Here is a 27,683-nt window from a genome sequence, read left to right as displayed (position 1 = left end):
TCATAATTATTTCAGTAGAACTTGGGATTTCTGAGGCCGATATTGATATTTGGGAGTTTAAAAAATCTGATAATGATATCAGCTAATGGTATTCTTTCTTTATTTATTGGTAAACACAAATGCAACAGACATTGTGCCTATGATACATACTGACTGAGACATTTTCCAGTTGAAAAAATCAACTTGTCAGGGCTCCCTGGTGTACAAAACTAAATGATCTCAAACCTAGTTTGGTATTTCTCTCATCTGCTATTAGCTAATATCGGCCATTATATCCCCACTGTTATCAGTCTAGCTCGACTAGACACGATAACTCATCAACAGAACAATAACAGAAATATTAAAGAGCAACAAAAGAAGGAAAAAAATACTTTTAAAAAAGATGATTAGTTTACCTTAATCTGAAACCTCTCGGCACACTCTGATTTCTGTTCGGTATGATCAGGATCAAGAATTAAACTTGAGTCTCAGATGACATGGTGAAGCACTGGGAATGGGCTCATATACTCAATATGAAGAGTTGATAGAAAGTTAAAAAGGCTAATGATAAGCTCCTCTTTTTGAGCCCTTTACAAGTAGTTATATGTTTTCTATTACAGCAAATGATGTGTTGAATGTTAGATTCTTTGTTATTTTGGGTAACGCCTGCTGTTTCTGTGTCGAGATGGACATAACACACCCTCTTTGTATTCTGGTTTTCCCATAAAGATACAGCTATGGTGACCAACAGGTGTTATTGGTTAAAACAATCCTTTTTACTAAACTAGAAATGTTTCCATTTTGTTTTTAAAATGGTTTAAAATCTTCAAAGGCGTGTCACCTGTCCAGGAGAGGGTGTGTTTGACAGTCTCTTTCTCCCCCTTCACACATTTTTCTCACTCCTTCTCTCTTTGATTTGTGACGATATCTTCCTTTTTTTATGGATTTGAATCACCACTTTTGTTAATCTGCAGTACTTTTTTTCCATTTTGATGTTAACCTTTGTCTGCCCGTATTCTTTTTGAAGGTGAGGCTAGTGCGCTCCAATCCCCCTAGCCCGCAGTTCAAAGCCTCGTTCGATGCCTCCTACCAGGTGTACAAACTCTACCAGATGGCCATTCACAAGGACCCTCCTGACAAACCCTCCGAGAGCCAGGTCAGAGGGTGGGGGGGCATAGGTCGACCTGCTCAAGGGGTACCCAGGGAGGGAGGGAGGGAGAGGGTCCACAAGTTTGGCTTCCTACAGAGGCATCAAAAAGATTTTTTATCTTGCTCTAATCTCTTACGAATATGTTATTATGGTCCTTTTTTGTTTTATATCATATAATGGACTAAAATGTATCATTGCTTCAATCATTTCTTTATTTTAAGTGCTAGATGTGATTTCATATTTTAAACAAATGCAACACAGGAAGAAGTTTTTGTCAAATTATTATTATTATTATTAAGTTTGTACTTTTAAATATGTAATGGGTGTAATTTACATGTTTTGAGTCATTTCACAGTTTTAAATCATAATGAACAGTCAGGACTGTACTGTAGATATCTTTAAACTGTAGAAGTCTGAAACTAGATTGTAATTAATAAATCATTTGAGCTTAAACTTTGCATCATCAAACAAAAAGGCAGTTGAAAAATTGAAGGAAAAAAAAAAAAAGTCTGTGAATGAGAAAAAAAAAAGTGAATTAACGTGTTAGTATTAAAGACTGTGAATGTGTATAAGAGCGAGTCAAAGGGAGAGGAAATGGAGGGGAAAATGTTTCCATACGGCCTTGGTTGAGAGCAGTGTTTCTCCAGGTGTCTGAGTTGGCCCTCGGTTGGACAGCAAGGTCATTAGTCGTGAGCTGTTTCAGTTTTTGGGGGGGCAGTTTGTCAGCTGAACCCTCTCGACCTTCACACATTTACCTCGGCTGCCCCCCCCCCCCATAATCACCCTACTCGCGCCATAGTTCCCTGTGTCTAAACTGGAATCGCATTTGAGTTTGAGGATTAAGCAGTGATGATGAGATCTTAAATGGCTTTGTGCGTGCAGTCTGTTCAGCCTTGTTTGCCTGTTTGAGAGGAGTCTGTAGTGTTTGAAGAGTCTGTGTCTAGCTGAGATGATTCACTCACACAGACACAATTTTGGATTTCCTGCTGCTCCGTCCGGACCTTACACGCACTGACACTGTGTTGAATCTTGAACTGCCAACCGTCTCCGTGCGATCTGTGGTAAAAGCTAGGTGGTGCACTAGCCTCATCCTCAAGTCATTTTAAAAAACACACTTTCAGTCTCCTAGAGTCCTATTGTTTGTCTTGCATTCATGTGTCCTTTTTGCACACAAATCTGATAAATCACTAAATCAGGTCACAAACTCAAAACAGACCGGCTGTGTTACCAGCTTGCCTCGAGGACTAGGAGACTGATGTGAAGCCTAAGATGCCAAAACGCTTGGATAGCACTGTTTAAAACATCTTTTGTTGAATCTTGCACTGTCAATTCCTCCAAAGCACCCATGCTTCCTCTTCTTTTTTTCTTTTCTTTCTTTTAATTATCTAACAACCCACCATCCTTGTATTCATTGTCAACCGATTGTAAAAACCTCCCTCCACCTTATTGCTCCTTTCCCTCCACACCCTGTGCTTGAAGGTGAGGCTAGTGCCGGTCAACTTTGAGGACCCTCAATTCACAGCGTCCTATCAGCAGTCGGTGGCGCTGTACTCCCGCTACCAGATGGCCATTCATGGTGATGACCCCAGCGAATGTAGTGAGAGCGAGGTACTGCATGATTATTATTCCGCACATACTGTAGGGCACTACTGCACATGCTTGTTCCAGATTCTTACTGCTTTACTATTTTATATGGTTTTAATTTAAATTTTTTAATTATTTTGGACTGTTTGAATAAAAAAAAAGCACATTTGAATGCAGCAATGAGCATTTTTCACTTTATTTCAGTATTTTCTGGGAATTTGTAGACTAAATGAATAATCTAAATGAGTAATTGTTAAAGTAACTGACAGATGAATTGATAATAAAAGTAATCCTTAGTTGTGGCACAATTTGAAAATAGATTTCTTTGTTAAAGATCTAATATGTAATATTTCTGCATTAAAGTGTCTAAAAAGTATACACTATACCTATGGTATATATTTGGTTTAGTTGTATAGTTGCGTTATCACAGATGTTTCCAACAATGCTCAAACCCAGAGAAATCTGTATTGTAATCAGTGACACGGAGCGATTCGTTTGGTCGCCTGTCGATGGCGTCATGTAACCTTTAACCCCTCTAACTTCAGGCAAAACACGGAAAAAGCCCGGAAACACCACATGATATGCCAGAGAGTAATTGTAAATCATGTCATAAAATTATACTCCGTAACAATATACAGCATTTTTTGTTTAGCATTTTATTGATAGGACAGCTGTAGACAGAAAAAGGAGGGAGGGGGGAGATAGAGGGGGGACGACATGCAGCAAATGGCCGCGGGTTGGAATTGAACCCGGGCCACTGCGGTAACGACTGAGCCTTGGTACTTGAGGCGCACGCTCAACCAGGGCGCCCCATTCATTAGTCTTTTAAAAATAATTATTATAAAAACGTCTCTGCATGTTATTCTTTGAATTTGTAAGCTGGAACTTTAAACGTCAAGTATTGTCCAGTAATGAACGGTAATGGGAAACAGAAACAATAACCAAGTAAAGATTCATAAAGTTTTTAAAGTGAATTTATAATGCACAGTAAAAGTACTATGAAATATGCTCACACCTCCATTTCTCCACTTTATATATGAATAAAAAAGGAGAAAATAAAGTCTAGTCAGGATGCAGAAGTGCTGGACGTTCTCACTAACCTGAGAGGGCCTTTTGTCCCCCAGGGCTGGAAAAACAACCTCCTCCACCCTCCTGCCAGCAGGCCTCAGTAAATTACTGAATTCTCCAGCTTGTAAAAGGAAGGCAATTAATAAATAATAAAAGCTGTCAGATTGGGCAAACTGTGGCAGATTCTTTCCTAGTGCCATAACATTAGCTCTATTAAAGGGAATGTGTGTTTGTGCGTGTTTGTGAGCACTTCAGCTTCAGCTCAGGTTTATAACTGCACTGGGATCGGATGGGTTCAAGAACTAGAGGAATAACTTTAAAGTGCCCATATTATGAAAAAAAAACACTTTTTCTGGGATTTGGGGTGTTATTTTGTGTCTCTGGTGCTTCCACACGCATACAAACTTTGAAAAAAAATCCATCCATGCTGTTTTGAGTGAGATATGGGTTTCTGAATGTGTCCTGCCTTCAGTCACCTGAAGGCAGTCCTGCCTTCAGGCCTTCAGCCTGCACGGCTTTCTACGTAACTAGCCGAGACGAGGGGCCTAGGGGCATGCTAGCTCGTTCTCAATGGCAAAACACTGCTACAACCAGTATTTGGGGAGTAACAGAATACATGTACCGGCGTTACGTATTCAGAATACAAATTATGAGTAACACTATTCCGTTAGTTACAATTTAAATAGTTGGTATTTATAATACAGTTACATTGTTGAAATCAATGGATTCGTTTCTATATTGGAAATTCAAACAGCATTTCACATTAAAGAAAGAGAAGGGAGAACAAAATATAACTGTGCAGTGCAACCTCTGCTTGCCAGCAACCAACCTCCTTTCAGCGTCCAAATTACTCCACCTCCAACCTGAAGAAGCATCTTAAAGTAAGTTTTTGTTTTTTAATTAGCGAAGGGTAGTCGTCTGCTGTAGTTTTACTGGTCACCTTGCTATTTTATAGGTGACGTGCGACTTTACATTCTCCTACGTGCTGATTTACTATCCCCAGAGCCGTTGAAAGACTGACTAGCCCCGTTTGACATGTTAGCTAACATTAGCTAAAATTAGCTTGTGGTAGCTTAGATTTTTGTAGTATGCAGTTTGGGACTACAAATACAAAAATCTGTCTGCTTGTTTAGGTACACATTCAACCATTTGGAACAGAAGAACACACCGGAATAGGCCTGTTTACTAAGCTGTGTGTGATGGCCGCATTCCTACACTTACAAAATGCAATTCAATGTGGAAGTAATCCAAGTATTCAGAATATGTTACTCAGATTGAGTAACGGAATATGTTACAAATTATATTTTTGGGCATGTATTCCGTATTCTGTAATGGAATACGTTTTGAAAGTATCCTTCCCAACAATGGCTACAACACACACAAATTCACCCTAATCTACAAAATAAATTGTATAGAACTACTTACATGTCCCTGTTCTGCAGGTATTCCACGCAAAGTTGGAAGTGTGCCCTCGTTTAGAAGTCTCCCAGCTAATCCTGCCTTGTACAGGCCGAAGTTGGAGAAACACCTAGCTAGCTCATGTAATCCTTACCTAGCTATTGCACATGTGCGACTCAAAGATGTTACAGAAGTTGCGAGGTCTCACTCTGTAGCTAAAACAGAGACCTGAACACAGTGTGAAAAGAGGAGGTGCAGCAATGTGCAGTACAACAAAAATATGGTGTTTTTTGAAAATTAAACCATGTAAACCTATTCTGATACAATCTCAAATTACAATTATGAACCTGAAAAGAAGCATAATATGGCCACTTTAAAAAGGTTAATGCCATGCTGTCCTCTCCTTGGTTTATCTTGTCCCGCTGCAGTTCATTTGCAAATGGACATCCCTAATTGTTTCCACTCAAACATCTGACTTTATTAAATTCCCCTTAGTTGGACTTACTACTGTGACAACTACTCCTGAGTCCATAATACTAAACACTACTGATTTTATTTTCTTGCCCATCAAGCTCCTGGTTAACTCGCACATCCTCATCGCAGAAGCTCACGGCACCCCCCCTCACCCTTTGTTCTGTTGCAATCGTAAAGAAATGGGAAACACATTGTTGATGTGGGAATGGCACATTTTGGTGCCATGCCACTCTATGCCTGCTTCTGCTACTTTGGAAGTTGAGTCACTTAGTATTTGTGGAGGTATTTATTAATCCATTAAATTACCCTGCCAAAATTGTACTACCACTAGACAGTATGATGTCCTGGAGGGGGATGGCTTTGTTTGTTTTAAGGATGTATGCATTTCCTGTCATACCATGACTGGAAGGGAGCCAGACATTATTCCTTCCACATCCAATCATGGTTTCCTGACAGACTTGAAGCACAAACTTGCAATTATTTAGACACACACGCATACACACACACACATGCACACACTCTTACTCACACTTACTGGTCTTAACTGTTTTGCTGAGCCGTGACTCTGAGTTCCTGCACATGTGGCTTTCATTTTGAGGAAAACAAATCCTGTTTAATCTGTATTTACTCTTCTTGATGGCCAGGACCTTAACCAAGACACAAGAAAAAAAAGTATATGGAAAAAGCTGAGAAATGGCAATAAAATTTGTCAGTAAAAATGGAAGAAATGAGTGAGGAAAATAACTTTTGGCTCAGATCAGCTTAAAGCTATTTATGCACAATAATGAGAGATTCAATAAACTTATGTCGGAGCTCATAGTATTTAGTTTATATTAACCCATCGATCTGTACATTGCAGCTCGGATCCTGAAGCTGCTGTGCTGAACACTGAAACAAACGATCTAGTCAGCAAACGTTTGGTGAAGAGAAAAAGAAATGGGTTGTTTTTTAATGTGAGACTACTGAGACTGAATACAGGCACCTTGTCGCTAAAAGAAGTGCAGCCGTTTGAGCGAGTAAAGAGCACAATGACGAGAGGTCTAAGTAGCAATTAGGCTTAAGCAGATGCGTGTGTTTATATGTATGAGTAAAGACACGACAGCGTGCGTGTGTGTGTGTGTGTGTGAGAGACGGCTGCTTGCCCCTCTAATCTTACACAGATGAGTGTTTACTATAGGAAAGGGAGAGTTAGAGAGGAAGTGATGGACTCCATGTGTTGTAAAAGAAAACGTTCCAGAAGGCACTCTGGGCATGGCTCCGTTTACAGGCATATGTGTTGTTCTATTAGAGATACAGAGAGATAGTATTCACGTTTGTTCCCTTGCGGTCTTAATGCTCGAGTGACTGTACCTACACATTAGACTGTCTATTCCCTGCAGAGTCTGTGTGTGTTAATTAGTTTTGTCCGTTTGTGTGTTAGTGTCAGCCTGGCAGGGTCGTGTGGTATGTTGGTCTGTCCGTCAGTGGCTAGAGAAGGGTCAACCCTGCCAGGCTCCAGGAGAGCGGCCTCACCCAGCCAAGCAGGGTTGAGGCAGCAGCGGAAAGCTGCCGTGCTCCCCTGTTTCTTCCTCTTGTATGGTATGATTACCCATCAGCCCTCTGATGAATACCTGATAAAGGCGGAGGAGGAGGGACTGAGGAAGGGAGGTGCTCGGAGCTTACCATTAAAGCAGTTACACACAGAGCCGATAATCGGCCGTTGGACAGTCTGGTGAGGTCAGTGACTCGAGTCTGTTCGGTGTGTTCTGTGCCGTCGTCCGTTGGAGGAACTGCCGGCCTTCATTTTGGCCGACCTGACATGCTCAGTCGGAGACAGGGCAGTCGGGACTCACCCGGAAATGACGAGCGGGATGAGCGTGACTAAGCCTCTCAAAATCTGACAAAAATCTTTTAAACTGACCTTTGTCGATCTGAAATGAAGACAGACTCAGCAACTGCATGGCCTATTTCTCGCTTAAAATGTTTTCAGAAACACGTTTCGGTGAACTGTTTTAGTACAATATGAGATCGTAATCTGAATGAGTCGCCAGTAATGGCCGTTCGAAAAATCCAAAATCCGGAAGCAGCAGCCAGATCCATGTGACGCGTTTGTCCAATCAGCTGCCGGTTTTCGTTTTTTTTGGGTGACAATACAGATTAGCGCCGCCTGCTGTTATGGAGATGTATTACGTCTCGTCGCTTTGGTGTGTTCCGAGGCACTATTTTGACCAACTCGGGGAGACTGATCAGTCCAACTGCCTTTTCTGCCAACGGTCGGCCGTCTGGTCAGTGTGTAACTGCCTTTACACAAACAAGTATATGCACTTGCATACATTAACATGTTCGAATGTCTAAACGTTCTCACTTTTCACAATTCAGCATTTTACTACAATGTCAATTGGAGATTCTCACACACACACACACACACACACACACACACACACACACACACACACACACACACACACACACACACACACAGCAGCAGCCAGTATCGTAGCATGGCCTGCATAAATGATGTAATCTAATAACTGCAGCTGTTCTGTTGGTAAACCATTTAGTTTTTTTTTTTTTTTTTTTTTTTTAGGTTTGAACAAAAGTTTTATTTGTGCCCTCCAGCAGTATTGCACATTGGGAGGCTTTGCTGTTGGTAATTTGGCAGAGCAGTAGTCACTGCAAAGTTAGAAGAGGAAAATTACTTTACTGGCATGGTTACACAGATGGGGAGCTTGATGAGCATGGCTTTGCATGAGCAAAGATCATTATCAAATAAACAGATCAGATGTAGTCACTACGATTTCCACATTGGTCATCAGAATCAGAATCACTTCTGTTTAGCAGGTGTATAGAATTTCAATGAATTTGAATTAAAGAGTATGCAAAGTATAATTGCATGCAGTGAGTCACAATTATTTTAATACTGCTAAAGACATATTCTCCCTGGGATAGATGTAGGCACAAGGACATTTGCAGTAATTGCATGTCAATATGTTTGCATTACACTTGGCCCTAATTGCCTTTAGCAGGAGAATGTAAAGTTAAAATGACATTTTATAACATATTGTTCTGTGTCTGAGGATTCTGTCCAGCCCCTGTCCTACTTTACGTTCTGGTGTGAGTTTGAGTTGAGGGTAAGGCATGGTGTTGCATCTCGTTGAAGTATTCAACATCTGCGGGGTGTACAGTTTGTGAGACTTTTTATATCTCACAACAATACCTCTCAGAAAGAAGTGGATGCATGTTTTTTTTTTTTTTTTTTTTAAGTTCTGTTGTTTTTTAGTTCTGTGCACTAGCTATCTTCTTGCTCCATCCTCCTATTTTTCACTTATTTTTCTGACTGAAACTTCAATAATTTTTTGTGCATAAAGTCATTTTTATGTCTAGAATCCAACTCAAATGGGCGAGTTTGAAAGCTAGTGAAAACAAGTTTGCTTCAGGCAAAGGACAAATAGAAATGACAGAGTACAGCGCATCATTCGTAGCTCTTTTCTGCCAAAACACCCCCCATATTGGTGAACATGGCAGACAAACGGAGAAACACACACTTTGGATGAGTTCAGTACACTGGCTGGATTTTGAGTTGCTCTTAAGCCAGTACTGTCCCACCCAGGCAGTGAACCATGCCTTCAGCAGTCAATGCTATTACTAGCTGTAATGCTGTGTATACACAGACACACAGACAGAGAATGTTGGTGTGCTTATGGGAATTTCCAGTAACTTATAGCATATTAGTTTTATTTAAAAAAAAAGACAGATATTCATCCTAGTATGTACGGAGCTGCTGTATAGGATAACTTGGATTCATCCATTTATTTACAGAGACTCTATGAGAGTCTATTCCAAATACTAGCAGTCTTGACAGAAATTAAATCAGAGAAGCTAGTAAGCCTAGAGTCAAGGTATGAATGAGGGAAAACAAGACAAAAAAACATTAACGGCAGCCATTGGTTAATAGGAAATGTCATAATGTAATAATATAATTTATATCCCCTTCTTGTTTATTTATGACGTTTTTCCATTACATGGTACCTGCTCGACTCGCCTTGACTCTACTCGCCTTTTTTGGTTTTCCATTACGAAAAAAAGTCCCTGGTACCTGCCAACAGGTACTTTTTTTAGTACCGCCTCCGCCGAGGTTCGAAGCGAGCTGAGCCGATACCAAAAGGTGACGTGAAAGCGACAGACGGGGGTGTCCTGAACGAACCCGCCATTTTTAAATAGTTTAGCCAGCTGTGTTTTTTTTGCTGCCTCCAGCTTAATTTGAAACAAAATGTGTCTTCTGGCTGTGGCAACAACAACACACCTTCGACGTTCTGTGTGTGTGTGGTGCGTTAGGTCATGGCAGTTTACGGCGGCGTCGCTATGACGACCAGCCAAGCTCGCCTCACGCATGAGGCAGTACTAAATCTGCAATGGAAAAAAGAGGACGGGGCACCGCGGCCGAGTCGAGTAGAGCTGGTACTAACAGTGGAAAAACGCCATTGGTCTCTGGAACCTCTCTATCTTAGGTTTATGATATTTTGGTTCTATTCTAGACTGCTGTCCTGCTCACCAGACAGTGGAACCAAAGTTAAATATCACTGCTGGATTGTAGCATTTCCTTGTGAAATATGAACTTGAAACTGTGGTGTGTGGTGCATGAGGGTGAGACAGACAGAGTAAACCAAAAGCTGTCCATCACTGCTCCACTGTGGCAGTGCTGGCTCTCATTATAGAATGGGGTTTTGGCCCTAAACATTGAAAGCTTGCTACGTTTGTCTTCCTGCAGGTCAGCTTGTCTGTAAACACACTGCTCTCAACCCTTGCGCTAAAAAAGAAGGACCACAGGAAATAGTAGAGAGAATGGAAGAAAGATTTCATGTTTCCACAGACGTAAAGTCCCCCAGTAATTGACATCTCATGCGCATTTCAAAAGCGTGTTCTGGGGTAGGCTATTTTGACGGCAACGCTGATTATTTAAGCTGTCACTATGTCGGCCCTGGACTGTGAGTTTCAGTTGATAGGCTAAATGTTTTCATTTGTGTAAATACACAATGCTCCTTTGGCTGCATTTGATATGTGACACCTGAGTGAGGAGAAAACAGGGAGGGATAAACTGTATAGGACAGCAGTGGAGACATGTATGGTTTTCATTTATGCCTTTTCAAAAGAGTTGTGACCCAGAGAACTAACTGTTTTTCTCTCTCCCTCCACAGTTCCGGAGATTTCTCTGTGATTCACCACTAGAGGTATGCATTTCCTTTGGGCTGTTGACAGTTTAAGTTTTTAATGTCTCTATCCATCCATATGTGTTACCTGTAACGATTTAACGACCACGAAAATGCCCTCCTGGTGAAATTACTGTCATGGAGATGATTATAAGGATTTGAAAAATGTCCAGTTTCAGTATTTAGTTCTTCAACAAACACACTAAAAATGGGATAAATGTACATTAGTTCCCCTTGTCCAGTACATATCTAGCCAACCACCTTTGCGCTTTCTCTAAGAGCCCTCCAGCTGGATTGAAGGGGGGGGGTTTAAGGGATTCAGGAAGGGGGTTTTGTTTCATATTGGAGGGGTTTTGTAATTTAGCCCTGTCTAAGTGAAAGGGGGTGTTGAGGGAGGAAAACAGTAAAATGTGGCATCCAGATTGCGTCCTTTCCTGTGGCCTTCAACGAATGGGACACACCACTGCTCTTCACTTCATGTGGCGTGGTACAGATTACAGGCTGATGAGGCAGCTTCGCGGGCATCACTTTGGGACTTAACAGATGGCTGTCGGCCTAGTTAGCTAAAAGAAGTAATTATTTAGGCACCATGGGAAGTTCTGGATCAGCTTCTGGTGCATTAATTAATACAATCTTGCTTACAATCCATTAACTGCTTGGATTTTTAGATGGTTATAATATGAAGGATAATGATAGCATCTGGAAGAGGATTGACTGTTACGCTGTGGTATTCTCTGTGGTCACTGAGTGACAAGTAGTTGCAGCCAGGCATCACTAAGTGAGCACTTGGCAGGCCTGGTGAGCTGCAGCCTTCAGAAACACCAGTGGACCTGTCGGGTCAGGACAATTACACCAGCAATTAGACCCAGGATGGGCACTTATAACAGCCACTTTAATAGGATTGAGGGCCATGAGCACACAAACTGACTGACACCGAGACACACAAACACAGTCACTCTGTGTTGCCCTGTGGGCCCCCTCAGGTCTTCACTAATGAACATCATTAGTGTTTATAGGAAACAAGCTTTTATCACCTCATCAAGGCTGGCGGCCAGGCACACTGAATTACACAGCTCTGCACACATACACACACCGTCCTGTGGCACACTGCCTCACATATCTTCCTGCATTCACCGTCCCCTCCTCTCAGACTGGGTCAGGAGGCCGTCTCCATTCGTTTGGCCTCCTCTCGCCCAACTTGTTTTTATTTCTTTCTCTGATCTCCCTCCCTGTCTTCTCCTGTCTCTTTCCAAATGCTCTCCATTTCAGAGTGATTATGCGTGGCTTTCTGCGCTACCTCTGCGTGTCGGGCTCCATCTGTCTCCAATCAGAGTGCTATTAAAACACACACACAGACACTCACCACATGGATCTGCATACTGTGTGGTTCATCAGCTCACATGTAAGCCTGCATTTATACAAATGTATGCAAACTGCATACTTACAAATCCAACTGCAGCTAATTAGGGCCCAGGTTGCTTGACTTGTTTGTTTGTTGCTGTGTTCCATTTCACCACAATAATTGCAGAGGATTCGTGCTGAAGCTCTGAGGTAATTAACATCAGCTGTCCCTGATTCCTCTGTTTAAAAGACTACATTTGCACACACACAGACAGACACGTAAACACATTTGTGCAGTCTAATAAACAGTGGAACATCAGTACCTACAAACACGATGAGCAGCCGTCATGCAGGTGTCTGTCACTGCACTTGACCTCGGTGAGGTCTAAGTTGCATGTGCTGGAGAAACTCTGGGTTTTATGGGCTGTGTGGGGTTCGTGCACTCACTCTGTTTCTATTTATTTTTCTTTACAGCCTCCTAATGTGTCTAACCAAGGGGCAAACACTCATTAACAGGGGTGTTGGCCAATTAGTCACTAAGTTTTTTATGGCCCCAGCTCTCAAGCTTTCTCTCTCGTCTATCTGTGATTTGAACTCTCTTTCCCTTAGAGGAAGAAAATGTGAATTTTCATGTAAGGAAACAGATACACATCAGCAGGGTATGCACCAGCTGACATACCATAACAGTGAACACACAGACCCCCCTGTACATGCCTCAGCTGTAAGCCAAAAACAGAAGGGTCCACCAGCTGAATCTACTTCTGTGAATTTTACTTTGTCCTTTACAGCATAGGACAAATACATATATTTGCATACTGACAATAATGGTGCAATAATGCAGCCTGCTTGCAGGACTTGCTATGTGTACGTTTGTGGTTGTGTGTGAATGCACATTTGTGAGGGAAAGAAGGAGAGAGAGTTTGAAATGTGTGAGTTCAACATCTGTTGTTGGTCAGTGCCAGAATCACAACAGCATCGTTGCTGCAGCAGGCCCAACAACTCACTGCAGCAGATTTGCACCAAGTTAATGTTAAGATAAAAGAACAAGTAGTACCATGGTAAACACTCATCCTCCACTGATTTGATTTTCACCCAAAAGCAATTTAAAAAATAAATCAATTAAAAGACAGAATGTGCTATTTATCAACTGCAATTAACTGTATAAACATGTCCAGCACAATTGAAATGAGAAACCACGTGTTTCAGTATTACTTCAAAATAATATTGGTAACCACATCAAAAGGGCTAATAAATACATAAATACGAGAAAAAAAAGAAAAGTATGAACAAAAACACATGAAAATGAATACACCAGCGGAAACCCCTTGAAAAACAAACGAGAGATTGTAAAGGAAACGATGCTCATCCCAAATACATTGTGTAATTCACTATTGTTGTGAGGAAATGGAAGAGACTCAAAGCTATTTCCAAAATCTGTTCTTCAGCTAATATCTGACTCATCCAAACTCTCTAAGCACAAGCCAGGCCTTTGTCCATTCTGTTGATAGAAAACTATTTTCCTAACAGCTGCTTTGATCAGACACTTTGGGGACTTTCATCACATCGAATGAAACCTCACCCTGGTTGTACACATTTTTTTTTATCAATGTGTTACGCGTAAAACATATACATTAATGTTTAAAAGGCATCAGGGTGCTGCAGACTCCTGTGGGCCACAAACTGGTTCACTGACTTTCTAGCTGCACTCAATAATCAGACTGATCTCATGAAGTGATCTCAATGTATGACAAGCCAATTCGTATGCCATTATTGCCATTTTATCAAGACGCTTTTTAGCGTGTTTATCAACGCCGTTTGGCCTCCATTGACTTACATTATCTTGCGATTGCGTGTGAATTGACGCCGTAGCGAGTACTATGAAAGGGCGAAAATCCGCGTAGGGAGGTTGGTCGCGGTGGTGGATGGGTCAAACAGGACTTTCACACAGGAGAGCGGGGATCACGTCCCGCGTGTGACGTTTCCTTTCCACGTTTTGCGCTTTTCCTAAACCCAACCAGTTCTTCTTTTCCTAAACCCAACTTGCGTGTCACGTTTCCTAAACCCAACCCCGTTCTTCTTTTCCTAAACCCAACCGGTTCTTCTTTTCCTAAACCCAACCCGCGTGTGACGTTTCCCAAACCCAACCGTAGCCTCGCGATAATGTGGCTTTAGAAAGTGGCGTGTATGTTTACACTGTGACGTTGCAGACCGCCGTCTGCTGTATACAGCGTAGACATACACGCGGATAGCTCAGAATGCGTACAGATAACACGCCACTTGGCTTTAGGAAAGTGGCGTGTATGTTTACGCGAAGTCATGATGTCATGTTGCAATAATGCCTTTTGAAATGTTTGTGAAAGATATAACAGGAATAACATCACCAGTAGCAATGAAGGACATTTTCATTTCACACATGAGACCATTAAATCACTATAGTCATTTCTAAAAATTGGAACAAATCCGTTCTGTTTATTGTTTGGAGATGTAACCAGTATTGATACATCACGTGGAAAATGTTGCACCCTTTATGAATTAAATAATCATACAAAATGATCTCATTTAGCAAGATATTGTATTATATTTAGATACAGCTCATACCTGAGCTCTGAGCTGTTAGTCTTAGTGCAGTCTGTTCCACCATTAGAGCCACATCAGGCTTATATTTGTGTGGGATTGGCTAGAACGAGCAACTGAACAATGCCAACAACTTTCAACAATCACAAAAAAGTGTCTCTCAATTCAATGTCATACACTAGGTTCCCGTTTCTGATGATTTTACACTGTTGAAACAAGCATCCAGGACACCAGCTCCCCACTTTGTCAAGACAGGCACACTGCTCACATGGCCCTGTGTTTAGGCCATATGAGAGCGATTTGGGGCTGCAGGGAAAGCTCTCGGGTAGTTTGAAGTGTTCCAGAGAATGTTTAGATTGTTGTCACAGTGGCAAGGACACAGCCATTAAGCTGTCGTCTGAGGTGACGCACAGGTCAGTCAGACAAGATCGGCCTTGAGCACGGTACGAACTTATAAACAAACATGCAAACTCAGACAGACATTTACTTCTAAAATGCACAGGCATTCACAATCATGTGATTGTGCTCAAGTGTGTATAGTCGAGGTGGTGTAAGAAGAAAAAAAACTCCCTCTCTTACACACACTGATCACCTATCGCTCTTTCCCTTTTACTTACAACTTCTGAACTGACACAGAGGGGCCTCTGACAAAGCCTCCAGTGTTTCTGGGGGAACTGGTGCCAAGAAATAACAGGCTGCTTTCACAGACGGACAGTTCCTGCACGCACGCACGCACACGCGCACACACACACACACACACACACACACACACACACACACACACACACACACACACACACAGCCACGTGGTGCCTGTCACCCTTTAACACCCCCAGCTGACCTCCAAATAACTGTCCTTGTCTAAACCCACATCATCTTTTATCTTATATCATATATAGAGGACATATATATATATATATATATATATATATATATATATGGACATAAATAATATGTCCTCTCTCCTCTATTACATGACATATTATCTATATATGTACATATATATATATATATACAGTATTTCACAAAAGTCAGTACACCCCTCACATTTTAGTAAATATTTCATATCTTTTAATGGGACAACACTGAAGAAATTACGCTTTGCTACAATGTAAAGTATTAAGTGTACAGCTTGGATAACAGTGTAAATGTGCTGTCCCCTCAAAATACACAGCCATTAATGTCTAAACCGCTGGCAACAAAAGTGAGTACACCCCTATGTTAAATTCCCATAGAGGCAGGCAGATTTTTATTTTTAAAGGCCAGTTATTTCATGGATCCAGGATACTATGCATCATGATAAAGTTCCCCTGGCCTTTGGAATTAAAATAGCCCCACATCATCACATACCCTTCACCATACCTAGAGATTGGCATGGGGTACTTTCCATAAAATTATCTCTCAATGCAAATCAAACCAGCTATTAGGCTAACTGAAATAAAACCATGCCAATCTCTAGGTATGGTGAAGGGGATGTGATGATGTGGGGCTATTTTAATTCCAAAGGCCAAGGGAACTTTATCAGGATGCATAGTATCCTGGATCCATGAAATAACTGGTCTTTAAAAATAAAAATGGGGGGTGTACTCACTTTTGTGAGATACTGTATATATATAATATGGCCTCTGATGTGAAGCAGGATTTAGACAATTTAATCATCCCTTCCCACCCAACTACCCGCACACACAAAAGTAAATGGCCTCTGGTGTATATTGTGTCAGACAGGTAATCAGACCTGAGTGTTCAAGGGGCCTGAGTTAGTGAGGATATAATGTTATTTTTACTACCAGCTCTACTTAAGAAAACCTTACATGGTGGTAAGGAGGAATGTGGCACACAGTCACCCCGTTGGTGATACTCAGCCGTGTGTGTGTGTGTGTGTGTGTGGGTGTGGGTGGGTGGGTAGGTAGGTGGGTGGCTTGTTTTTATTTGGTCAGTCTTAATTTGGTCAGGGTGTGGGCCCAGTGGCGCGATGGATTAGCGAGCTAGCTCTCTCAGTGTTGTGATAACTAACAGCGTCTGCGCTACATAACTGTGTCCAGATGACTGTTGTTGAAGGAGAAGGATCCTTTTACTAGTGCACTGCAGAAAGACACACACACAGACACACACACACACACACACACACACACACACAAAAACCCTGGCTTACTATGACTTTTAACCCTAACTCCAAGCCTCTCGTCTTAAGCCTCTGTGATAAGAGCACTAAAGTGACTTAATTGAAAAACCCACCACGTGGATCCCTATGAGAAATGCAACGTGTGTCAAACACTTAACTGTTTTATTAATGTAGTAGACTCAAGCACGCGGGTGTACAGCTACACCCACATTCTTTCATGCCACATGGAGAGAGCAGACAGACATATAGGAGAAAGCTTGGCAACACTCCACCACCGCCTGGTGAAATGGATTTTGCTCATGCAGGGTCTTTTATTAAAAAGTCCTCTCCTGGAGTGTTGCTGTGGCCAGCTCCCCTACCCCCCCCCCCAACCCTAAACTCCACCCTGCTCTTGCTCCACATTTGGGAGCCATTAACAGGCTGAATGTGAGGCTACTGTACACCCCCACACATAATGCGTGAGGCCTGGCAGGGAAAGGCCTGGATTATGATACACCATCGTACAGGTGTGTGTATAAAACAGTATAAAAACAGTCCTATTAAATACCACATTCTCATTCCACTGTGATTTATATATTTTACATACAAACTATATGGCACACAAGAGTATTACTACAGCTTTGACCAGTGACCACCTTCTCTTACTGTTCTCTCTTTGCTTCTCCCTTAGGCGGAACATTCTCCAGATGGGCCCGAGATGGGCTACGGCTCCTTCCACCAGCAATACTGGCTGGACGAGCGCATCGTGGCGGTGGGGGTGATCGATATCCTGCCTACCTGTGTGTCCTCTGTCTACCTGTACTACCACCCAGACTTTGCCTCACTGTCTTTGGGCTCCTACTCTGCTCTCAGGTTGGTTGCCAGGACTTAGACCATCCACATCATCCCGTTTTTTTTGCAGTTTTGAAAGCCTCCTTATAGTTGTCGTAATTAAACATATTAGAGGATGGTGGAGATGATTGGTAGCCCCGATGGCATGTCAGGGATAGTGTCAGTGATCATGTTTTATAAAATCAGGGCCATATTTTTGTTGCTTCCTGTCACAAAGAGGATGCTGATGCAATAATTAAAACAACTTTATTTTGCAACTGATTTCCTGTCAATTGTAACCCAGTCGTGCACAATGCAAATTATGATGTAGAGTGCAGTAAAGCTTTGGCAATATCCATATACTATGTCCTAAAATGAACAGGGTAATGACTTGATGTAGGTTCTTTCAAGAGAGGAGTTGCTTTGCCTCTCATTGACCATCCCCTTCTTTGTTCTCACTCTTATTTTTCCTCCCTTCTCATTCCTTCATATTTGCCCTCCTCTTAACCTGCTCTCTCCCTGACTCTTGATCTTCTCGCCTCCTCCAAACTTTTTATCTTTCCTTAGAACTCTATACTATAAGTGCCATAATACTGTAGGTTGGGGAAAAGTACCTCTTTCTTCACACTCGATTGGCTGAGGCAGTGCTCTGTTTGTGGTTCAGCTGACGACAGTTCTCTCTGCCAAGATGAAATAAGAGCACATACACTACAGGCGCACATATCTGGCGTTTCCTGTAAAATGTAACCCAATAATGTGAGAAAGGCTTTTTAAAATATTTCTGCACAGATGTAGGAGACTGGGTGATTTCGGCTTCAAAGTTGGCGTGTGTACTGTACAGGTGTTCGTATGTGAGTTGTGAGCGGTCATTCGTGTAATCGCACACTAAGTCAGCCCAGCAGTTCAACAGACAGGCTCTGCTCATATAGAAGGAACACCCTGGTCATCATAAGCACACAGTTCCCCATCACTTATTATTTTAAGAGTCTGACTCCAAGAGTAACACAGAGTGCTCGGTGTGTGGAGGAGGCCTTGGAGAAGGGAGCAAGCGGGACTAAAAACCTCCCGCTTGTTTACAGACACCAGAGCCTGGGCCTTTGATCAGGTCTGGACACTCCCTAGTCTGCTTGGCCTGGCTGACTCTGTCCAAAACTTACTGTTCAGAATGCATGTACGCACACACCCACACACAACTTGTGCAAACATTCATTACATTAGATGGTGTTTCTTCTCCACAGCAAGCCCAGATGGATTGCAACCTGGGCTGCTCAACCATGTACAAGTGCACTCCTTTAAAACAACATTTAAAAAAAAAAAAAGAAATGATGTACATTTAAAGTATGAAGCAGAACTTTGATTTTTTTCCTAGTAAGATAAAGTCATGGAAAGGTTATGGAAAGACAGGGGAAAGTTTTAGAATTTTAAACCAGTACTAAAGTGGGAACCCTGATTTGTGTGTGTGTATATATGTGTATATATATGTGTGTATATATATATGTGTATATATATATATATATATATATATATATATATATATAAAAAGCAGAAAAAAAAGAGCAGAGCGGGGGTAGAGGAAATACGGAGAGAGACCCTTAACGTTGTTCTGAAACACATGGCGGAGGCAGAGAAATCAGTTCGACCTAAGTCATCCAAGGTGTGGGAGCATTCACACTAAATAAATCAAAAACGTGTTAATTGCAATATAAGCAAAAGCGACACGGCATGGCACAGGCGCACCACGGTGATGATTCAGCACCTAAAATGTAAACATGTTGGAGTCCTTGATGAGGAGGAAGGGAGTTCAACAGCAGGGTAAAGTCACTACAGAATCCTACTTTTGTTCCGTTTTGAAGTGAGGAACGTAACGTCCTTCCAGTGGTGCTGGTGTGGTGTTTACTCGTTATCCAGCTGACTAGCATGACTGTATCTGTATCTGCTCTTTGGGTTACTAACCTTTACACAACTATTAACTAAAACAACATACATGTAAGTATGTATTGAGTTGATGTAAATTAATATTTTTTTGTTTTTTAATCGTTAGTTGCAGCCCTAATATATATATATATATATATATATATATATATATATATACAGTGAGGAAAATAAGTATTTGAACACCCTGCTATTTTGCAAATTCTCCCACTTAGAAATCATGGAGGGGTCTGAAATTGTCATCGTAGGTGCATGTCCACTGTGAGAGACATAATCTAAAAAAAAAAATCCAGAAATCACAATGTATGATTTTTTTAACTATTTATTTGTATGATACAGCTGCAAATAAGTATTTGAACACCTGTCTATCAGCTAGAATTCTGACCCTCAAAGACCTGTTAGTCTGCCTTTAAAATGTCCACCTCCACTCCATTTATTATCCTAAATTAGATGCACCTGTTTGAGGTCGTTAGCTGCATAAAGACACCTGTCCACCCCATACAATCAGTAAGAATCCAACTACTAACATGGCCAAGACCAAAGAGCTGTCCAAAGACACTAGAGACAAAATTGTACACCTCCACAAGGCTGGAAAGGGCTACGGGGAAATTGCCAAGCAGCTTGGTGAAAAAAGGTCCACTGTTGGAGCAATCATTAGAAAATGGAAGAAGCTAAACATGACTGTCAGTCTCCCTCGGACTGGGGCTCCATGCAAGATCTCACCTCGTGGGGTCTCAATGATCCTAAGAAAGGTGAGAAATCAGCCCAGAACTACACGGGAGGAGCTGGTCAATGACCTGAAAAGAGCTGGGACCACCGTTTCCAAGGTTACTGTTGGTAATACACTAAGACGTCATGGTTTGAAATCATGCATGGCACGGAAGGTTCCCCTGCTTAAACCAGCACATGTCAAGGCCCGTCTTAAGTTTGCCAATGACCATTTGGATGATCCAGAGGAGTCATGGGAGAAAGGAGAAAGAATGGGACAGGGCGACTGCACTGTATTAAGGAGAGGATGACCGGGGCCATGTATTGCGAGATTTTGGGCAACAACCTCCTTCCCTCAGTTAGAGCATTGAAGATGGGTCGAGGCTGGGTCTTCCAACATGACAATGACCCGAAGCACACAGCCAGGATAACCAAGGAGTGGCTCTGTAAGAAGCATATCAAGGTTCTGGCGTGGCCTAGCCAGTCTCCAGACCTGAACCCAATAGAGAATCTTTGGAGGGAGCTCAAACTCCGTGTTTCTCAGCGACAGCCCAGAAACCTGACTGATCTAGAGAAGATCTGTGTGGAGGAGTGGGCCAAAATCCCTCCTGCAGTGTGTGCAAACCTGGTGAAAAACTACAGGAAACGTTTGACCTCTGTAATTGCAAACAAAGGCTACTGTACCAAATATTAACATTGATTTTCTCAGGTGTTCAAATACTTATTTGCAGCTGTATCATACAAATAAATAGTTAAAAAATCATACATTGTGATTTCTGGATTTTTTTGTTTTTAGATTATGTCTCTCACAGTGGACATGCACCTACGATGAGAATTTCAGACCCCTCCATGATTTCTAAGTGGGAGAACTTGCAAAATAGCAGGGTGTTCAAATACTTATTTTCCTCACACTATATATATATATATATATATATATATATATATATATATATATATATACACAGCACTGTGTGCATTTTGATCCTCCTCTGTACACCACTGTGTATAAAGGTGAGATTCAGCAGTAGAAACAGGAGAGGGGGATGTTGAGAAATGTCTTGCAGGAGTGTAGCTCCTTCTGCCGTGGGCCCAGAGGACAGAAGGAGGAGGAGGAGGAGGAGGAGAAGTAAAGAGGCACATAATGAGGTGCCTAAGGCGCTGTGTGTAGGAAACACAGCTGGTGTCCAACCTCCATCACTTTCTTATGGGGATGTCCTGATTATGTTGTGTTGCCCCTGATCTTCATCCAAGTTCTTTAATATTCAGTAATTGCTGATACTGCACCCAATCAAAATTCAAAAATAGTACTCAATGTACACAAAGTGGCAGAATGCACATATAGGCATATGGCCTACAGCAACATGCTAGAGGTGTGTTACCTGCAAAATGTAGCAAATGCAAAGCAACACAAAGAGGCTCTGTACACATGGCTTGCTCGAGGCTGCATGCTCTCATATCATTAATTCAAACTGCAGGCTACTGTTTGTTTAACTTGTGTGCTGTTCAGTTCATTTAGCTTGAACTTGCTCCCAACTTTCTATAGTTCTAATTTTTAAGGGGTTGCGATGGAGCATTGCTGTGCCAGCAGGGGAATGGATCAGGCTGTTGTTACATAGACAATACTGATCATTAAAAAAGGCCGGGATAGCCCCAATTCTTAATCCTGCAGACCAGCTCGGGACATCAGGACATAATTTATTTACAGTACATACATATGCTGTCTGATTTCAGATTAATGTCCTGAGTTAAATAAGCCTCTGTGTGCTTCCCATTACTAGTGGCACACTGTTATGTCTGGCTAATCAACACTGTTCTTGTAGCGTTTGGTAATGAAATGTTTCCGCACGCATGCAAGGCTGCAGTAAGCACCTTGTGTTATGCACAATTATGGTGTGTGTGTGTGTGTGTGTGTGTGTGTGTGTGTGTGTGTGTAGATATATCAGTATGAGGGAAGCTGTGCAGGAGCTTGATAGGACTTGATAATTGGCTTGTGCTGGAGTGTCAGATGGCTGAAGAGGGGATAATGGCGGACTCAAGCTGCTGCCATGGGGGTGGAGGTGGGGGTGTGAAGGCCTCAAGTGAAGGGGGGTGCAGGACTTTTTGTGAATGGGCCCCTCGCCTCTTTTGACCCCCCTTCCCCAATTCAGGCCTTTTGTGAAGAGGGGATGGGAACCCAGGAACCTGGCAGCAAGCGGGTGACCTTCTAGCACCTCGCTCTAGCTGCCTCTCTTCTCCCTCCCTTTCTCTTTCTTGACCCTCCTCTTTTATATTCTTCTCCTGCTCTCTCTCTCTCTCCCTGTCTCTCCCCCTCCCTGGATTGGGCTGCTTTGTCCCATGTCTTATTTTTCAGTGCATCTATTTTATTTTAAGGCCTCTTTCTCTCTCTGTTAAGTGTTGTAAGAAAGGGATTTCTCCCCCTTCATTTGAGTGGGTGGAAGGAAGAGTGAAACAAAAAGAGAGAAGAAAGAGGAGCTGGAATTTAGTTATGGAATAGTGAAGGAAACAGCGGAGGGAAAGAGGAAAATAGGCTTTTAGAAAAAGGATGCAATTAGGGAAGAAACTATTGAGGGACATAAAGCAGGCAAGACATTTACTGTATTTGAAGAAGCCATATAAATCTTCCAAGTTCTAAATCTTTATTTTATACGCTCTCTCCCTTTTTTTTTTTTACCACCTTCCTTTCTGCTGGAGGGCTCAATGCCGATAAAGAGAAGGCAGTTGTTTTTGTGTAATGAAATGAGACCAAGAAAAGCTGTCTTTTTGAGTGTGGGTGTTTACTTCCTCAGCTTAGGCACTGCTCTAGTCAGAGCTGCTAGTACCAATTTTATTTCTTAATGGCCTCATTTATATGCTGTTGATATACTAACTTGTAAGAAAAACACATTTTAAGTTAGCTGTTGTACACTCAGACACTACTGTTTAGGTATTGTAATATGAATGAATATATTCTAAATTGGCCTTTGTCAAACAAACATAATTCTATATATAATATAATAAAATCAACAGTAAAATATGTAATGCATTTATATTACACCCAGTTCACTGTGTAAATTGCAAACATGTTTATGTACTGTGTACACTGCAATGCAGCATCTCCAACCAGGATCAGCTGAAAAAGAGAAAGTGGTGCTGGAGTGAGCCATTATTGTGAAGAAGCAACAACACCAACAACATGCATATGTGTGTTTTCTGAAAGCCTGAGCCTTTTCTTCCAGTGCCTCTCTGAAAAGATGTGTCTGTGTGTTTTCTACCACAGGGAGATCGCCTTCACCAGGCAGTTGCAGAAACAGTCCCCCAAGCTGTCCTACTACTACCTGGGCTTTTATATTCACTCCTGTCCCAAGATGCGGTATAAGGTATGCGTTGTCTCATATTTACATGTACAACACGTTTCTCATGTTTTTCACTTTTTATATAAACCACATCTATAAATGCTAAAAAAAGATGAAATTGATTTGTATCACACGTCTTTGATACTTTGATCAAAATCGTTTCCTAAGCATTTTTTACATGTTTTTAGTATTATATTTAATAGTTTTGGCAACAGCGAGAGAACTGCTGCAACACTACATAATCCTAGTGTGAGTTAAACATACATCCATGCAAACTTTTGCTCTGATAGATAACACACTTCTGTCCCTTATATAACTTGATGGCAACACTGCTGAGTCTTAAAATTCTAATTTCTGTTAACTGTTAATGATAACCAGTTTAATGGCTGTACAGCATTAAGCTCAATGATGCTGTATTCCCATGCTTTGTTTATAATATTTCACAAAGTGTGAGTTGTTGCCCTGCTCCCCAAAATGCCACGCTAATATATATGACCATTTTGATGTGCAAGCCCATTTCGCGTGAGAAAAATGTTTCCGCTCTATCTGTATGGGGTTTTAATGTTTCACACTGAGCCTCGCTTCCACAGCATCTCTCTGTTCATGAGGCATGGTCAAGATATCTGTCCTTCACTGTTATCATGTGTGGAAGACAGACGGCGAAGCAGTAAAGTTCAACTGTTTTATGGGCACATCAGGAGGATGAGTCAATTTCAATGTGTTGATCCCTCTCCCACACTATTTACATATCTCTCTCCGTCCAACCGCCTCCTCCCTGAACTGGTCCTCCCCTCTCAGTCCAGTGACCAAAGTGGTTTGTTTCTCTGATTACTTTTGCATAATGTAGGTTTCTATCTTCCTGAGAGACATAAAATGTCCCAACCGCCTGTTACTTTTGTTATTATAGGTGCAAAGGCCTCAACAGGGGTCTACCTATGTGCTTTCCTCTCTCATTTCCACATGAACACTGGCACCTGCTCTAAATTTTCATGTTTTAGAGTATGGATTGTTGCTGTCCATAAGTCTATCCAGCTCAGTGATACAGATCGAGTATACTTTTTTAGAAGGAAAGGGTTGATTAAATGGTGCAAGAGGGGGTTACCTTAAAGATCAACTTTTTGTAACCGTCCAAAGGTAGATCAGGGGTCCTTTGTCGCTATCAAGATAACATAAACCTGCAAATGCATTATACTGTATATTCAAATTCACATGGAAAAGTTGTTAAACCTCAACAGCTGATTCATACGCAGTAAACCTCAAGTTAGGAGTGGAAAAACAAGGAGAAATGTAAGTAAAGAGAGTGTGAGAGAAAAAAAGGGATAGAGGGGAGGCACAGGCAAGGAAGAGAGGAGAAGGCTGCTGAAGACATTAAAGGTTGAGATGAAGTTCACACTGGTGACGGCAACTGTAACTCGGCAGCAAGAAGTGTGTTGAACACAGGCATATATATGCATCATTTTACTGCAGTTGATGTACTTTTACACACAATGCACAATTTATATGCACATGCACACAGGAGCCACTGCACACAAACACGCTCACATTCACACCAAACACCATTTAAAGATCTATAGCTTCAGGAGGATGGTGAAAGAAAGCAGCCTTTCCAAGTCCATTAGTTTGGCCAGAATTTACCATTCATCCCCTCTTTCTCTCATCCATCCTCTATTTCTCTGTCATTTCATTCAGATGTTCCCAGAGCTTGTTCTTGTCCATGGGAGGCTGATGTCTTGTTGGGGATTATGGCAAAGTGCCACATCTTTTTATCCATTTACATCTTCTTTTGGGGGGGTTGCATAGTGCTTTGCCCATTTTCTCAGTTTGGGAGTCTGTGTATGGAATGTATGTGAGTGTGTTTGCTCTGTTTATGTGTCTGTGTGTTGAATCTTGATCACGCTGTTTGTCTGAGAACGCTGTTACCACAGCACCTAACCCCCCTCTGCGCTGGTATTTACTCCCCCCAACCCCCCATATCTGTTCTTGTATGTTTGCCATTGCGGCGCCTTGTTCACAGCCTCCCCACTTCTTCCTATTTTACCCTCGGGAAAGAACACAGAAAAAGGGTGAGAAGGTTGCCCAGTTCCCACCTTTGGGCTCTCACACTCCCACAGAAGCACACCCGCGCTCAAACGCACTCTCTCCACATGCACTCTCTCCACATGCACAGTGTCTCGCTCCATTGTCTGATTTGCATATGAGCCCAAGTAGATCATTAATGCACAGCCATACTGTGGAATTGTTCAAGTCGCTAAGATGGGGAGCCCCAAACTCCACTGTTATTGTGTTGGAGGGTTTCTGGTTTCTGGATCTCAGTCCTGCTGCTTGCCTCTTTAAAGACCAAAACACCAGCACTTGAACCCTGCTGGACACCACTCAAACCCCTTGAACACCACTCCCCCTCTCCATGTTACCCACCTACCCCCTCCCCTTTCCCCTTGCCACCTCTTCAGGGAACTCCCTCTACCCATCGCTTTCTGAGAACGTGTACACACTAATGTGGATACATTTAAAAATAAATTTCTGCCCCTCATTTGAGCCTTCTGTGCATGCAAAGGTGGGGCTTTTTGCACCCAAACTCTGAGCTTTTTGCAAATATAAGCAGATAATCAAATCAGTGCATTATACTTGTGTGGACAATCACTGAAAACTCTTATGTGTGCAAGCTTGCACAGCAGCTGGATTCTGTCATTATCACGGGATCATACAAAAATCGGAGGATCACATAAGATCACGCAAGTAATGCGTTTGTGTCCGAACTGCAGCGGACCGAACCAATCAGCGTCCAGTATGTAGCTACCGGCAGCTACGAGCATGGTTTAGGTGTGTGTGTGTGTGTGTGTGACATCCGCAACTGTCCGTTCAAAACAACAATGACGGACGTGATGAACAGATGGTTTATTCAATCACCTGCCTTGTATTTTTTGCAAGTGCCTTCTCAGATGGTTCTGTGTAACAAACCATTTGGTGCGTCAGGTTATTAATAGGGTGGATGTGAACTGAATTTCAGTGGAAGCTTAGATTGCCTTTCTCAACCCATGCTGAGTGGAATGCTGAAAACATATTATTTACCATTCAAAACCAGTTTCCTCTATGTGGAATTTCAAACGATTGTTCATACAGTACTCTCATTCCCTGAGGAGCAATGAAAATGCATTGTTTATGTAACTGATACCAGCAGGATCGTGAAAGGCTTTTTATGGTGCCTCTATATAGTGTTCATAGACCTACTGGAGAGTTTTCAAAACTAGTAGTAAGGTAACACTTTCTTAAGCCTCTACCTGAGCTGTTCTTTTGTGTGCCCTGTCCCCTCGTATCCTCCTGCTGCATGTGTGTTAAGGCCCTGACACACCAACCCGATAATTGTCCGTCGGACAGTCTGGCGAGGTCAGTGACTCGAGTCTGTTTGGTGTGTTCCGTGCCGTCGTCAGTCGGAGGAGCTGTTGGCCTTCATTTTGGCCACCTGACTTGCTGGGTCGGAGGGCGTAAAATACGAGATCATATTTCGAACAAGCCGCCTTTACTATTGACTGGAGAAGCCAGACCCACGTGCTGCGTTGTCATTTCCGTTGCGCAGAACGTACGCTCAAGACGGCGTCGCTTCGGTGTGTTCCAAGGCACTTTTTGGACCTCGGGGAGCTGACTGATCAGTCCGACTGCCTTTTCTGCCGACGGTCAGCCGTCGGGTTGGTGTGTCAGGGGCTTTAGGGATTTGGCTGTGTAAGGCTGCAGTCTTAAGAGTAGACTGGCTCTTATCTGTGTTTCCATTTTAGAGCATTCTTGAGTTCTGAGTCTTTTCTGCCAGGTCACATCTCTGCATGCCCAGGGGAACAGCTTCATGTGTGATGGGGTTTAAAACTTCTAAGCAGTGCCAAAGCCTGGACATGGTCCTGCAGTGCAGCCTTAAAGGGTATAGAAGACTTGGAGTCCAGCCAGGAACAGGAGGCTGCCTGGCCAGTGTCAGACCCTCTCCTTTGTCTTCAAAGCTGGGACGGAGCGTCCCACAGAGCCTTGCTGGTTTGGCTGGT

General features: G+C 42.3%; 1 protein-coding gene across 3 annotated transcripts in view; it reads left to right on the top strand.

Annotated features, from left to right (window-relative positions):
- Nucleotides 1-27,683, top strand: part of LOC116039457 (arginyl-tRNA--protein transferase 1) — a 64,985-nt gene that overhangs the window by 17,531 nt on the left and 19,771 nt on the right. Inside the window, exons 7-11 of one of the 3 annotated variants that reach the window (XM_031284343.2) lie at nucleotides 1,007-1,135; nucleotides 2,609-2,737; nucleotides 10,828-10,860; nucleotides 17,547-17,728; nucleotides 23,583-23,682. In XM_031284343.2, coding sequence (XP_031140203.1) covers nucleotides 1,007-1,135; nucleotides 2,609-2,737; nucleotides 10,828-10,860; nucleotides 17,547-17,728; nucleotides 23,583-23,682 — 573 coding nt within the window. The remainder of the gene's footprint in view (nucleotides 1-1,006; nucleotides 1,136-2,608; nucleotides 2,738-10,827; nucleotides 10,861-17,546; nucleotides 17,729-23,582; nucleotides 23,683-27,683) is intronic. The other 2 variants (XM_031284345.2, XM_031284344.2) reach the window with 2 other exon arrangements.

Source organism: Sander lucioperca, chromosome 15 (assembly GCF_008315115.2).
Source record: "Sander lucioperca isolate FBNREF2018 chromosome 15, SLUC_FBN_1.2, whole genome shotgun sequence".
NCBI classification, from domain to species: domain Eukaryota; kingdom Metazoa; phylum Chordata; class Actinopteri; order Perciformes; family Percidae; genus Sander; species Sander lucioperca.
The sequence above is the reverse complement of the archived record's forward strand: the minus strand, read 5'-3'. Positions and strand labels throughout refer to the sequence as shown.